Source organism: Tachyglossus aculeatus, chromosome 17 (assembly GCF_015852505.1).
Source record: "Tachyglossus aculeatus isolate mTacAcu1 chromosome 17, mTacAcu1.pri, whole genome shotgun sequence".
In the NCBI taxonomy this organism is placed as follows: Eukaryota; Metazoa; Chordata; class Mammalia; order Monotremata; family Tachyglossidae; genus Tachyglossus; species Tachyglossus aculeatus.
The window spans coordinates 43,873,860-43,888,570 of record NC_052082.1 but is presented as its reverse complement, the minus strand read 5'-3'; the positions used below and the strand labels follow the sequence as shown (position 1 = coordinate 43,888,570).

The 14,711-nt window shown below is 45.8% G+C and overlaps 1 protein-coding gene across 1 annotated transcript in view; it reads right to left on the bottom strand.

Annotated features, from left to right (window-relative positions):
- PPM1D (protein phosphatase, Mg2+/Mn2+ dependent 1D) overlaps positions 1-12,967 on the bottom strand; it is a 40,203-nt gene extending 27,236 nt beyond the window's left edge. The window contains 1 exon segment of the mRNA XM_038759472.1: positions 12,546-12,967. Within this exon segment, the coding sequence (XP_038615400.1) occupies positions 12,546-12,936 (391 nt within the window). The 5' untranslated portion in view covers positions 12,937-12,967.
- Positions 12,968-14,711: the final 1,744 nt, after the last annotated feature.

Below are 14,711 nucleotides of genomic sequence, written 5' to 3'. Positions count from 1 at the left end.
ACCAATCTGAACTAGAGTATTAGTAAATATCTTCCTACACTGAACTCGGGCCGGCTAAACAAAAACCAAGCAAGACTGTAAGCTTGTCTCTAGACTGTAAACTCACTGTGGGCAGGGAACATATCTACCTATTCTGTTGTATTGTACTCTCTCAAGCGCTTAGTACAGTGTTTTGCACACACTAAGTGCTCAATAAATAGCACTGTTGAAACAATACAAATTTCACCTTCCATCCAAATACTCTGGCCATCCCAAAACAACACTGCAATTACAACCCAAACCATTAGCTTTATCCTAATACAGAACACAATCTTTAGAGCCCGATTTAGACAGAATACAAGGAAGAATAGGTGAATGTTGTTTAATTGTAGCAGTCATAAACCGGCAGGACTGACCTTACTACCACAATAAAAACTTTTCATTTCAAACTTTCGATCACAGAATCTTAGCAACCCTAGATGAGAAATTCATTGCCATTGTTTACCAGAGCAGTAAACATTCAGCATGGCAAACTGGTTACCTTAATGGCACTAATGAGCTACAGCTGGAAGCTTCACATCAGACTGCTTAAAAAACAAGCTTTTTTTGTTTTTCCAAAGCCTTCTTGAATTTCAACTGGGGGTGACAAAATTGTAATTATTTTAAAACAGTCTTCCCTTTAATACAACCATTTTTCTCTCAACCAATTTTTTTGAAAACTCAAGGGCTCTCAGGAATGCAACTACTGCATTGTACTGCAGTACAAAACTCACCATTGGCTTTAAATCACTCCATCACCTTTGCCCCTTCCTACTTCACCTCGCTTCTCTCATTCACTCATTCAATGGTATTTATTAAGCACTTACTGTGTGCTGAGTACTAAGTGATTGGGAAAGCACGATACAACAACAAACTGTGACATTCCCTGCCCAAAATAAGCTCACAGTCTAGGAGGGAGGAGACAGACATCAATACAAATAAATATTACAGATACACACCTAAGTGCTGTGGAGCTTGGAGGTGTGGGAGGAGCAAGGGGAGCAAGTCAGGGTGACGAAGAAAGGTCTCTCCTTCTACAACTCAGTCGGCAAACTTCACTCCCCTAGTGCTAACCTTCTCACTGTGCCTCCATCTCAACTGTCTCGCCGCCTATCCCTGCTCCACAACCTGCCTCTGGTCTGGAACACCCTTTCTCCTCAAATCTGACAGACAATGACCCTCTCCCACCTTCAAAGCCTCATGAAGGCCCATCTCCTCCAAGAGGCCTTCTCAGACTAATCCCCACTTTTCCTCATCTTCCACTCGCTTCTGCATCGCCCTGACTTGTTCCCTTTACTCTTCCCCCTCCTAGCCCCATAGCCCTTATGAACATATCTGAAATTTTATTTACTTGCATTTATGTCTGTCTCCCACCTCTACATAGTAAGCTCACTGTGGGCAGAGAATGTCACTGTTTATTGTTGTATCGCATTTTCCCAAGCGCTTAGTACAGTGATCTGCACACAGTAAGCACTCAATAAATACGACAATGAATGAACTGACTCGGGCATCTACTGAACATGGTTTAAAAAGCCAACAGAGACAACAAAATTTGAATGACAATGAGGACCAAAGTGAAATTATCTGTAAACAGTTACTAAAACAGAAAAAAAGAATTTGTGGATTAGGTTAAGAGCTAGGTGTAAGAGCTTACAGAGCATAGGCTGTGGCTTATTTCATTGCTAAGAGGACACAAATACTCTATCATCTCATTTTCCTCCTTAGAATTTCTCACTCCACTCTTACTAAAACATGGCTATTTGATCAAAGTGGCAGATTTGGCTTCGTTTGGTTGGCAATCGTCCTACCAAGGGTTAAATAAAGATGACCAACAGGGCTAACACGGATTGAATGTGAAAGTCATTTGTCTGAGGCCCAGAACTATACGTCTAAGCAATGCAAGGTGGGATGTGCAAGTGGAGCTACACAGAGGTGACTGCAGACTGACAAAAGACCGGGCTGAAATTGGACAAAAAGCTGATAATCGCAAAATCCACAAAATAACATTAACAACCTTTGAGGTTCAAGTGCAATTGTTTGGTACAGCTAGTAATATAAAAGAAAATTAACTGCATATTTTGACAGGCACTTTTCCCCGGGGATCTGACTCTTTAATGCACGACTCCCCCTCCACCTCCCTCCCCCCGCAAAAAAACTTGGCAAGCAGCACAACTTTTCTTTGGTTCTAAAATAGCTTCATCTCAATTAGAGGGAACAAAATCCCTGGGGTGAAACAGGATAAACATGTAAACTAAATTCACTGACCCAGGAAGAAAGGACCTCTAAAAAATGTGGGAAATTCCTCCTCCAAACGTTTTTATTCCATTTACTATATGTTATTTCCAGTCTTAAGAAATATAGTTTCTTCTAATCTCTTCCCTTAAAACACGAAGGCTGCCAAGTCAAGACAACCTGGTAATGATCCATGTATGCTTTTTTAAAAAATATGTATATATTTTTTACAGATATCAGGTGACGCGTTTTAAATACCATTCAAGTTCTTAGAGATCTAATTGTGGTACATAAAACATTTCACCTTACTTGTCCATAAAAGCCTAAAACCTGCAAGAACACAGAAATAAAATGTAAAGAAAGTAGCTTCTACATAAAAACACTGGTCTTGCCTAGAAGTGCCCACTCTTTCTATTAGGAACACTTACTGTTAGAACCATTTGACAGCTCTCGGAAAAATCAGAACATCGTCCTTCAGCCAGAAATCTTTTTACATCACACTCAAGATCTCCTATATGTTCCCACTTAGTGATATGAAAAAAAAAAACAAATTCTTTGTTGAACTCTATTTGTGTCTTCTCTCGCTCCACCAAGTTTCCTTGCCCTTTCAGATAGCCCTTCCAACCTTTAAAATAGAGCAGCTCTAGAACCTACTGCATTTCCCCGCCACCTCTGTTCTTGCACATGAACGAAAACAAATCTAACACTCCTAAGGGACTGGTTTAAAAGTCCTGTTATCAACAATTGACTGGCTGCTCCAAGGGAAAATCAGAGTTCCTGGCAGGAATCCAGGTGAATGCAGACTATAGAAACGGGCTGATTAGCTGCTTTTTTTTCAATATAAAAGTAATAACTGTGACATTTATTAGGCATTTATTCTTCTTAAACAGTGTACTATTAAACACCGTGCTATTAAAACAGTATTTAATAAGGAAACTGAGGCACAAAGAAGTAAAGTGTCCTGCCCGAGGTCACACAGTACGCAAGTGGCAGAGTCAGGATTAGAACTATTACCAGCTATATTGTACTATACTCTCCCAACCACTTAGTACAGTACTCTGCACATGGTAAGCCATCCGTAAATACTAATGATTGATTGATTTCCTGACTCCAGGCTCCTTCCACTAGGCCACTCTGAAATTTAACTCAGTATAATTTTTCAAATTCCACATTTGGTGAATCAGCGTGCTATTCAATCAATTTCTGCCTTTGTTCCCCGACAACTCGAGTGAGCCCGTTGTTGGGTAGGGACCGTCTCTATATGTTGCCGACTTGTACTTCCCAAGCGCTTAGTACAGTGCTCTGCACACAGTAAGCGCTCAATAAATGACTGACTGACTGAATGAATAACCAAAACTTACCAGAGCTACACAGATAAAAACAAACACCTTAAGTTATGTAAAGACTGAACTTGCGACTTTATTCTAACCTACAAACCATGATAAAGAATGTTAGTGAGCATCCTCTTACAGGGTTATGGTACAGTCAATTAAATAGCCTTCATTGACTGTCTACCCTATGCAGAGAACTGTATTAAGGCAGAGGCTAACAGACACTATCCCTGCCCTCAAGGAGTTGACAATCTAGTGGGGGGGAGAGGAGGCAGTGGCGGAGGGAAGAGAAAAAGGACCCAAATGTTTAGGTGACCCAAAAATGCTGAAATGACAGCACCCTGGGGAAATAGGGTGAGGCGATGAGGTGAGATGAGATGAATAAGGGGGAAGGCTTCCTGGAATTATGATTTTAGGAAGGCTCTGAAAGAGTGAGGAGTGGTCTGCAGGATGGGAATGAGGAGGGAGTTCCAAACAGGTGAGCTGAGAGATCAACGATGAGAGAGGAGGCAAGGTGAGGATTGTTTGAGAGGAGCCATGCAAGCCATCTAGAAGGCAGCGTTAGAGGAATGAGGAAAATGGGGGAGTGGGAGAAGTGCTGATTTGAATGCTTTAAAGTCAACGGTCAGTAGTTTCTGCTTGAAGCCGAGTGGAAAACCCTCAGAGGTTTTTGAGGAGTGCGGATGTTTAGAAAATGAGCTGGGAGGCAGAGTGAAGTATGAACTGGAGAGGGGTGAGGCTGGAGGCAGAGGGTTCAGCTGAGGCAAGTCTGGACATGACAAATGCTTAGACCGGCATGGTAGCAGTTCGGGAGGAGAGGAAAGGGTGGATTCTGGAGACGTTTTTAAGATAGAACCGGCGGGATCTGGCGACAGACTGAATGAGTGCAGAAGCTGAAAGAGAGAGGGGAGTCAAGAATACCACGGTTATAGGCTTGAGAGACAAGAGGGAGAATGGTGGTGCTGTCGACACCGATGAGAAAGTTACACGACCTCGTATAAACTTTAAGTGTATTAAAATCGTGATGCATTTCTTTGCCGAAACTATTTTTTAAATTACTCGAACCATCTCAATCGTAGGATCTTTTTCTTGCATTACACTGGCTTCAGTTCAAAAACTGGACTTAAAACTTCAAAGGGTATATTTCAGCTTTACTGCTGCATCATTCATTACTCTGATGAGCATTTATCGGTTATTTTAAATAGTCGAAAAGAAACATGCCTCAGCTCAAAGCCGCAGAGCAAGGTGCTCAAGAGAGATAGAGCCTATTTGTCCGCTCAGCCTTCATGTGCCAAATAGAGCGGATTCTTACAACGTGAGTAAAGTTCCAAACAAGTCCTCCCAGACAACTGTCGGGGATCGTTGCGGGCAGGGAATGTGTCTGTTCTATTGTACCCTCCCAAGAGCTTGGTAACATGCTCTGCACCACAGTAAGCGCTCAATAAATACGACCGACTGACTGGCTCAAGAGCTCCAGGACAAAGTCCTCTCTTCCGACCTGAGAACGTCATCCGACACGGCTGCCGAATTTTCCTTTCCTTCCACTCCCTTCTGGGTCACCCTGACTTGCTCCCTTTATTCATCCCCCCTCCCAGCCCCACTGCACTAACGACCATGTCTGTAATTTCAATTATTTCTATTAATGTCTGTCTCCCCATCTAGACTTTCAGCTCATCGTGGGCAGGGAATGTGTATGCTCTATTGCACATAGTAAGCGCTTAACAAATGCCATCATCATTATTATTATTATTATTATTGTACTGTCCCAAGTGCTTAGTACAGTGCTCTGCACACAGTAAGCACTCAATAAATACAACTATCGGGGCCTCTGCTTCAGGGAAAGCATCCCATCCAAATGTTTCGGCCCCTGTTTTTCCCAGATCCCCGTCACTGTCGCCGGCAAGTTTTTGCGCCTTTTGCACGAAATTTGATACCCTGTTTCCAACGGTTTCTGGATGGCTGCCACTTTGGGGGGTGAAGGGCGATCACATTTTTCCGGGGCCGCGGGGAGAAGGGAAGGGAAGCCGGACAGGGAGGGAAGGAAGGGCGGGAAGAGATTTGGGGGGAGGGCCGCTTACTACAACCACTTTCCTCACACAGAGCTGCACACAGTAAACGCTCAGTAAATACGACTGAATGAAATACCATAATTATTATTGAGAAGCAGCGGGGCTTAGTGGAAAAACCAGGGGCTTGAGAGTCAGAGGATGCGGGTTCTAATCCAGACTCCACCACTTGTCTGCTGTGTGACCTTGGGGTGGCCACTTACCAAATACCATCAATATTATTAAACACCATAATCATTATTCGTATTATCATAAGTACAACTGAGTGATAGAATTGCCAGGGAGAAGTGGGGTGGAGAGGTGACCAAGGGGGGTAGAGGAGAACAATAGTAGTAATAATAATAGTAACAATTTGGTATTTGTTAAGCACTTACTATGTGCGGGGCACTGTACTAAATGCTTGGGAGAGTACACTGTTCTAAGTGCTGGGGTAGGTATAAAGTAATATTAATTTTTTTAAAAGATGGCATTTAAGCCCTTACCCTGTGCCAAGCATTGTACTAAGCGCCGGGGTAGATACAAGATAATAATAATAAAAATGATGGTACTCGTTAAGCACTTACTATGCATCAAGCACTGTTCTAAGCACTGGGGTAGATAAAAGGTAACAATAATAATGATGGGACTTGTTAAGTGCTATGGGTCAAGCACTATTCTAAGCGCTGGGATAGACAGAAGGTAATAATAATAATAAAAACGATGGTACTTGTTAAGCGCTTACTATGTGTCCAGCACTGTCCTAAGCACTGGGGCAGACCTCGACTCCAGGCAGACAGACCCATCCCACACTGCCCTAGGCGCTGCGGCAGACCCCGACTCCAACAGACAGACCCACCCTACACTGTACTAAGCGCTGGGGCAGACGCCAACAGACCCATCCCTGCCCACAACTCATTCCCAGTGCCGAGGGGGAGGCGAACATGACTAGAAAGAAAGAGAGAAGCGAACAAATCGAGGAGAGAAGAGGAGGGAGGCAGCCATGGGGAGAAAGCAGAGAGCCACGAAGCAAGTCAGATAAGCACCGAGAGAAGCAGCGAGGCTTAGGGGCAACAGCCCGGGCTTGGGAGTCCCAGATCGTGGGTTCTAATTCCGCCTCCGCCACTTGTCTGCTGTGTGACCACGTGCAAGTCACTTCACTCCCCTGTGCCTCAGTGACCTCCTCTGGAAAATGGGGATAATAATGATGGTACGTTTTAAACCCTTACACTGTTAAGCGCTGGGACAGCTACAGGGTTATCAAGTTGTCCCACGTGGGGCTCCCAGTCTTCACTCCCACTTAGATGAGGTAACTGAGGCCCAGAGAAGTGAAGTGACATGCCCAAAGTCACACAGCTGACAAGTGGCAGAGGCAGGATTAGAACCCACGACCTCTGACTCCCCAGCCTGGGCTCTTTCCACTAAACCACGCTGCTTTGAGCCCCAATGGGACAACTTGATGACCCTGTATTCATTCATTCAGTCGTATTTATTGGAGTGCTTACTGTGCGCAGAGCACTGTCCTAAGCGTTTGGAAAGTACAATTCGGCAACAGACAGAGACAATCCCTACCCAACAACAGGCTGACGGTCTAGAAGAGGGAGACCACATCTCCCCCAGTGCTTATGACAGTGCTCGGCACAGAGTTCTTAACAAATACCATCGTCAATAGTGTGGCTTAGTGGAAAGAGCATGGGCTTTGGAGTCAGAGGTCATGGGTTCTAATCCCTGCTCCGCCACTTGTCAGCTGTTTGACTCTGGGCAAGTCACTTCACTTCTCTGGGCCTCAGTGACCTCATCTGTGAAATGGAGATTAAGACTGTGAGCTCCAGGTGGGACAACCTGATTGCCCTGAATCCACCCCACCGCACAGAACAGTGCTTGGCACATAGTAAGCGCTAACAAAGACCATCTTTATTATTGTCAGTGCTTAGAACAGTGCTCGGCACAGAGTAAGCACTTAACAAAGACCATTATAATTACTGTCAGCGCTTAGAACAGTGCCTGGCATATAGTAAGTGCTTAACAAATGCCATCAGTATTATTGTCAGCGCTTAGAACAGTGCTTGGCATATAGTACGTGCTTAACAGATATCATTATTATTATTGTCAGCGCTTAAAACAGAGCTCGGGACAGAGTAAGCGCTTAACAAATACCATCATTATTATTCTGTGGGACAGGGACTGTGTCCAACCAGATGGGCTTGTATCTCCCCCAGCGCTTAGTATAGGGCCTGACACACAGTAAGTGCTTAACAAATAGCATCAGTATTATTGTCAGCGCTTAGAACAGTGCCTGGCACACAGCAGACGCTTAACAAAGACCATTATTACTATTGTTAGCGCTTAGAACAGTGCTTGGCACATAGTAAGCGCTTAACAGATTCCATTATTATTATTGCCAGCGCTTAGAACAGTGCTCGGCACAGAATAAGCGCTTAACAAATACCATCATTATTCTTGTCAGCGCTTAGAGCAGTGCTCGGCACAGAGTAAGCGCTTAACAGATACCATTATTATTACTATCAGCGCTTAGAACAGTGCACAGAGTAGGTGCTTAACAAATACCATTATTATTACTGTCAGCGCTTAGAACAGTGCTCGGCACAGAGTAAGCGCTTAACAGATTCCATCATCATTATTGCCGGTGTTTAGAACAGTGCACAGAGTAGGTGCTTAACAAATATAATTATTATTCATTCATTCAGTCGTATTTATTGAGCGCTTACTGTGTGCAGAGCACCGTACTAAGTGCTTGGGAAGTACAAGTTGGCAACATATAGACGGTCCCTACCCAACAGCGGGCTCACAATCTAGAAGGGGGAGCCAGACAACAAAACAAAACATATTAACAAAATACAACGAATAGAATAGAATAAATAGAATCGTAAATATGTATTATTACTGTCAGCACTTAGAGCAGTGCTTGGCACAGAGTAAGCGCTTAATGGACACCATCATCATTACTGCCGGCGTTTAAAACAGTGCACAGAGTAGGTGCTTAACAAACATCATTATTATTACCGTCAGCGCTTAGAGCAGTGCTCAGCACAGAGTAAGCGCTTAACAGATACCATCATCATTACTGCCGGTGTCTGGAACAGTGCACAGAGTAGGCGCTTAACAAATATCATTATTATTACCGTCAGCGCTTAGAGCAGTGCTTGGCACAGAGTAACCGCTTAGAACAGTGCAAAGAGTAGGCGCTTAACAAATACCATCATTATTACCGTCAGCGCTTACGGCAGTGCTCGGCACAGAGTAAGCGCTTAACGGACACCATTATCATTACTGTCAGCGCTTAGAACAGTGCGCAAGGTAGGCACTTAAATATCATTATTATTACCGTCAGCGCTTAGTACAGTGCTCAGCACAGAGTAAGCGCTTAACAGATACCATTATCATTACTGTCAGCGTTTGGAACAGTGCACAGAGTAGGCGCTTAACAAATGTCATTATTATTACTGTCAGCGCTCAGAGCAGTGGTCGGCACAGAGTACGCGCTTAACAGATACCATCATCGTTACTGCCGGCGTTTGGAACAGTGCACAGAGTAGGCGCTTAACAAATATCATTATTATTACCGTCAGCGCTTAGAGCAGTGCTCGGCACAGAGTAAGCGCTTAACAGATACCATTATTATTCCTGTCAGCGCTTGGAACAGTTCACAGAGTAGGCGCTTAACAAATACCATTATTATTACCGTCAGCGCCTAGAGCAGTGCACAGAGTAGGCGCTTAACAAGTACCATTATTATTACCGTCAGCGTTTAGAGCAGTGCACAGAGTAGGCGCTTAACAGATACCATTTTTATTCCTGTCAGCGCTTAGAACAGTGCACAGAGTAGGCGCCTAACAGATCCCATTATTATTCCTGTCAGCGCTTAGAGCAGTGCACAGAGTAGGGGATTAACAGATACCATTATAATTACCGTCAGCGCTTAGAGCAGTGCACAGGGTAGGCGCTTAACAGATACCATTTTTATTCCTGTCAGCGCTTGGAACAGTGCACAGAGTAGGCGCCTAACAGATACCATTTTTATTCCTGTCAGCGCTTGGAACAGTGCACAGAGTAGGCGCCTAACAGATACCATTATAATTCCTGTCAGCGCTTAGAGCAGTGCACAGCGTAGGCGCTTAACAAATACCATTATTATTATCGTCAGCGCTTAGAGCAATGCTCGGCACAGAGTAAACGCTTAACAGATGCCATTATTATTCCAGTCAGCGTTTAGAACAGTGCAGAGTAGGCGCTTAACAGATACCATTATTATTACCGTCAGCGATTAGAGCAGTGAACAGAGTAGGCGCTGAACAGATACCATTATTATTATTCCTGTCAGCGCTTGGAACAGTGCACAGAGTAGGCGCCTAACAGATCCCATTATTATTCCTGTCAGCGTTTAGAGCAGTGCACAGAGTAGGCGCTGAACAGATTCCATTATTATTCCTGTCAGCGCTTAGAACAGTGCACAGAGTAGGTGCCTAACAGATCCCATTATTATTCCTGTCAGCGTTTAGAGCAGTGCACAGAGTAGGCGCCTAACAGGTACCATTATTATTCCTGTCAGCGCTTAGAGCAGTGCACAGAGTAGGCGCCTAACAGGTACCATTATTATTCCTGTCAGCGCTTAGAGCAGTGCACAGAGGAGGCGCTTAACAGATACCATTATTATTACCGTCAGCGCTTAGAGCAGTGCACAGAGTAGGCGCTTAACAGATACCATTATTATTACCGTCAGCGCTTAGAGCAGTGCACAGAGTAGGCGCTTAGCAGGTACCATTTTTATTCCTGTCAGCGATTGGAACAGTGCACAGAATAGGCGCTTAACAGATACCATTTTTATTCCTGTCAGCGCTTAGAACAGTGCACAGAGTAGGCGCCTAACAGATACCATTTTTATTCCCGTCAGTGCTTAGAACAGTGCACAGAGTAGGCGCCTAACAGATACCATTTTTATTCCCGTCAGCGCTTAGAACAGTGCACAGAGTAGGCGCCTAACAGATACCATTATTATTCCTGTCAGCGCTTAGAGCAGTGCACAGAGTAGGCGCTTAACTAATACCATTATCATTACCGTCAGCGCTTAGAGCAGTGCACAGGGTAGGCGCTTAACAGATGCCATTTTTATTACCGTCAGCGCTTAGAGCAGTGCACAGAGTAGGCGCCTAACAGATACCATTTTTATTCCCGTCAGCGCTTAGAACAGTGCACAGAGTAGGCGCCTAACACATACCATTTTTATTCCCGTCAGCGCTTAGAACAGTGCACAGAGTAGGCGCCTAACAGATACCATTATTATTCCTGTCAGCGCTTAGAGCAGTGCACAGAGTAGGCGCTTAACTAATACCATTATTATTACCGTCAGCGCTTAGAGCAGTGCACAGAGTAGGCGCCTAACAGATACCATTTTTATTCCCGTCAGCGCTTAGAACAGTGCACAGAGTAGGCGCCTAACAGATACCATTTTTATTCCCGTCAGCGCTTAGAACAGTGCACAGAGTAGGCGCCTAACACATACCATTTTTATTCCCGTCAGCGCTTAGAACAGTGCACAGAGTAGGCGCCTAACAGATACCATTATTATTCCTGTCAGCGCTTAGAGCAGTGCACAGAGTAGGCGCTTAACTAATACCATTATTATTACCGTCAGCGCTTAGAGCAGTGCACAGAGTAGGCGCCTAACAGATACCATTTTTATTCCCGTCAGCGCTTAGAACAGTGCACAGAGTAGGCGCCTAACAGATACCATTTTTATTCCCGTCAGCGCTTAGAACAGTGCACAGAGTAGGCGCCTAACAGATACCATTATTATTCCTGTCAGCGCTTAGAGCAGTGCACAGAGTAGGCGCTTAACAGATACCATTATTATTACCGTCAGCGCTTAGAGCAGTGCACAGAGTAGGCGCTTAGCAGGTACCACTTTTATTCCTGTCAGCGATTGGAACAGTGCACAGAGTAGACGCCTAACAGATACCATTTTTATTCCTGTCAGCGCTTGGAACAGTGCACAGAGTAGGCGCTTAACAGATCCCATTATTATTACCGTCAGCGCTTAGAGCAGTGCACAGCATAGGCGCTTAACAAATACCATTATTATTATCGTCAGCGCTTAGAGCAATGCTCGGCACAGAGTAAGCGCTTAACAGATACCATTATTATTCCAGTCAGCGTTTAGAACAGTGCAAAGAGTAGGCGCTTAACAAATACCATTATTATTACCGTCAGCGCTTAGAGCAGTGCACAGAGTAGGCGCTGAACAGATACCATTATTATTATTCCTGTCAGCACTTGGAACAGTGCACAGAGTAGGGGCTTAACAGATCCCATTATTATTCCTGTCAGCGCTTAGAGCAGTGCAGAGTAGGCGCTTAACAGATACCATTTTTATTCCTGTCAGCGCTTAGAACAGTGCACAGAGTAGGTGCCTAACAGAGACCATTTTTATTTCTGTCAGCGCTTAGAGTAGTGCAAAGAGTAGGCCCTGAACAGATCCCATTATTATTCCTGTCAGCGCTTAGAGCAGTGCACAGAGTAGGCGCTTAACAAATACCATTATTATTACCGTCAGCGCTTAGAACAGTGCACAGAGTAGGCGCCTAAGAGATCCCATTGTTATTCCTGTCAGCGCTTAGAGCAGTGCACAGCGTAGTCGCTTAACTAATACCATTATTATTCCTGTCAGCGCTTAGAGCAGTGCACAGAGTAGGCGCTTAAGAGATACCATTTTTATTCCCGTCAGCGCTTAGAGCAGTGCTCGGCACAGAGTGAGCGCTTAGCAACCCCTTCATGAGGAGTTTATTATGAGGTGCACGTTGCCAACTTGTACTTCCCAAGCGCTTAGTATAGTGCTCTGCACACAGTAAGCGCTCACTAAATAGATACGATTGATCGAGGAGGAGGAGAGCGGGTTGGGACTGACCGAGCTTCTTCCACATGGCGAGGTGACAGGCTCGGAAGCCCTTTCGGATGGCGGCGCAGACCTGCGCGGGCTCCCCGGAGCGGAAGCCCTTCTGCTTCTTGATGAAGGCCCACAGGTGGTCCCGGGCGAACTGGGCCGCGTCCCGCCCGCCGTGCCCGTCGCACACGGCGAAGAAGGCCACGGACGACGACGACGACGACGATGAGGAGAAGGAGGGCGATGAGGAGGCGTTGGGGGGGGGCCGGCGGCGGCCGTCGTCGTCGTCGTCGTCGTGAGGCGGCGCCCCGGCCTCCCTGTCCGGCTCCACCACGATCTGCGTGACGTCCTCCATGTACTTCCTCCCGCCCTGGTCGGAGAAGACGCTGACCCCCAGCGAGTAAGGCGCCTCCATGATGAGGGGGACCCCCCAGCCGCTCGGCCGGCCCGACGCCGAGCCTCGCCCAGCGACGCCGCCGGTGCGCCTGCGCGCCGCCCGCCCGCGCGCCCCCGCGTGACGTCACGCCGCCCCGACCAATGGCGGCCCGGGGGGAGGCCCGCTCCGCCCGCCGGCCCCGCCCCTTCCTCCTCGCGGCCTCGCGACATCTCGCGAGAACAGGGCGGCCCCGTCGGTTGGGGAGGAAGGGGGCCTGCCTTACCGTGAGGAGAGAGAGAGAGAGAGAGAGAGAGAGAGAGAGAGAGTGTGTGTGTGTGTGTGTATAATGATTCATTCCTTCAATCATCATCATCAATCGTATTTATTGAGCGCTTACTATGTGCAGAGTACTGTACTAAGCGCTTTTTTTTCTCTGTCTCCCCCTTTTAGACTGTGAGCCCACTGTTGGGTAGGGACTATCTCTATATGTTGCCAATTTGTACTTCCCAAGCGCTTAGTACAGTGCTCTGCACATAGTAAGCGCTCAATAAATACGATTGCTAGCTCTCTTCCTCCCTTCAAGTCCCCGCTGAGAGCTCACCTCCTCCAGGAGGCCTTCCCAGACTGAGCCCCTTCCTTCCTCTCCCCCTCGTCCCCCTCTCCATCCCCCCCATCTTACCTCCTTCCCTTCCCCACAGCACCTGTATATACGGATCTATGTTTGTACATATTTATTACTCTAATTATTTATTTATCTTACTTGTACCTATCTATTCTATTCCTTTTATTTTGTTAGTATGTTTGGTTCTGTTCTCTGTCTCCCCCTTTTAGACTGTGAGCCCACTGTTGGGTAGGGACCGTCTCTATATGTTGCCAACTTGGACTTCCCAAGCGCTTATTACAGTGCTCTGCACACAGTAAGCGCTCAATAAATACGATTGATTGATTGATTGATTGATTGTACGTATTTATTACTATTTTATTTGTACATATTTATTCTATTTATTTGGTTAATATGTTTGGTTTTGTTGTCTGTCTCCCCCTTCTAGACTGTGAGCCCACTGTTGGGTAGGGACCGTCTCTATATGTTGCCAACTTGTACTTCCCAAGCGCGTAGTACAGTGCTCTGCACACGGTAAGCGCTCAATAAATACGATTGATTGATTGATTGAGTACCGTACTTCTCCCCTTTCCCGCCTCCCTGTAGTGCAGAGAATCCAGGTACCGTATTTCCCCCCCTTTCCCGGCTCCTTGTAGTTCACGGAATCGGGTACCGTATTTCCCTTCTTTACCGTTTCCCTGTAGTTCACGGAATCCGGATACCGTATTACTCCCCTTTCCCGGCTCCCTGTAGTGTACGGGGTCTGGGTACCGTATTTCCCCCCCCTTTCCCGGCTCCCTGAAATTCACGGTATTCGGGTACCGTATTTCCCCCCTTTCCCGGCTTCCTGGAGTGTATGGAATCCGGGTATCATCATCATCATCATCAATCGTATTTATTGAGCGCTTACTATATGCAGAGCACTGTACTAAGCGCTTGGGAAGTACAAATTGGCAACATATAGAGATAGTCCCTACCCAACAGTGGGCTCACAGTCTAAAAGGGGGAGACAGAGAACAAAACCAAACATACTAACAAAATAAAATAAATAGAATAGATATGTACAAATAAAATAGAGTAATATGTACAAACATATATACATATATAAATAATAACGGCATTTATTAAGCACTTACTATGTGCAAAGCACTGTTCTAAGCACTGGGGAGGTTACAAAGTGATCAGGTTGTCCCACGGGGGACTCACAGTCTTA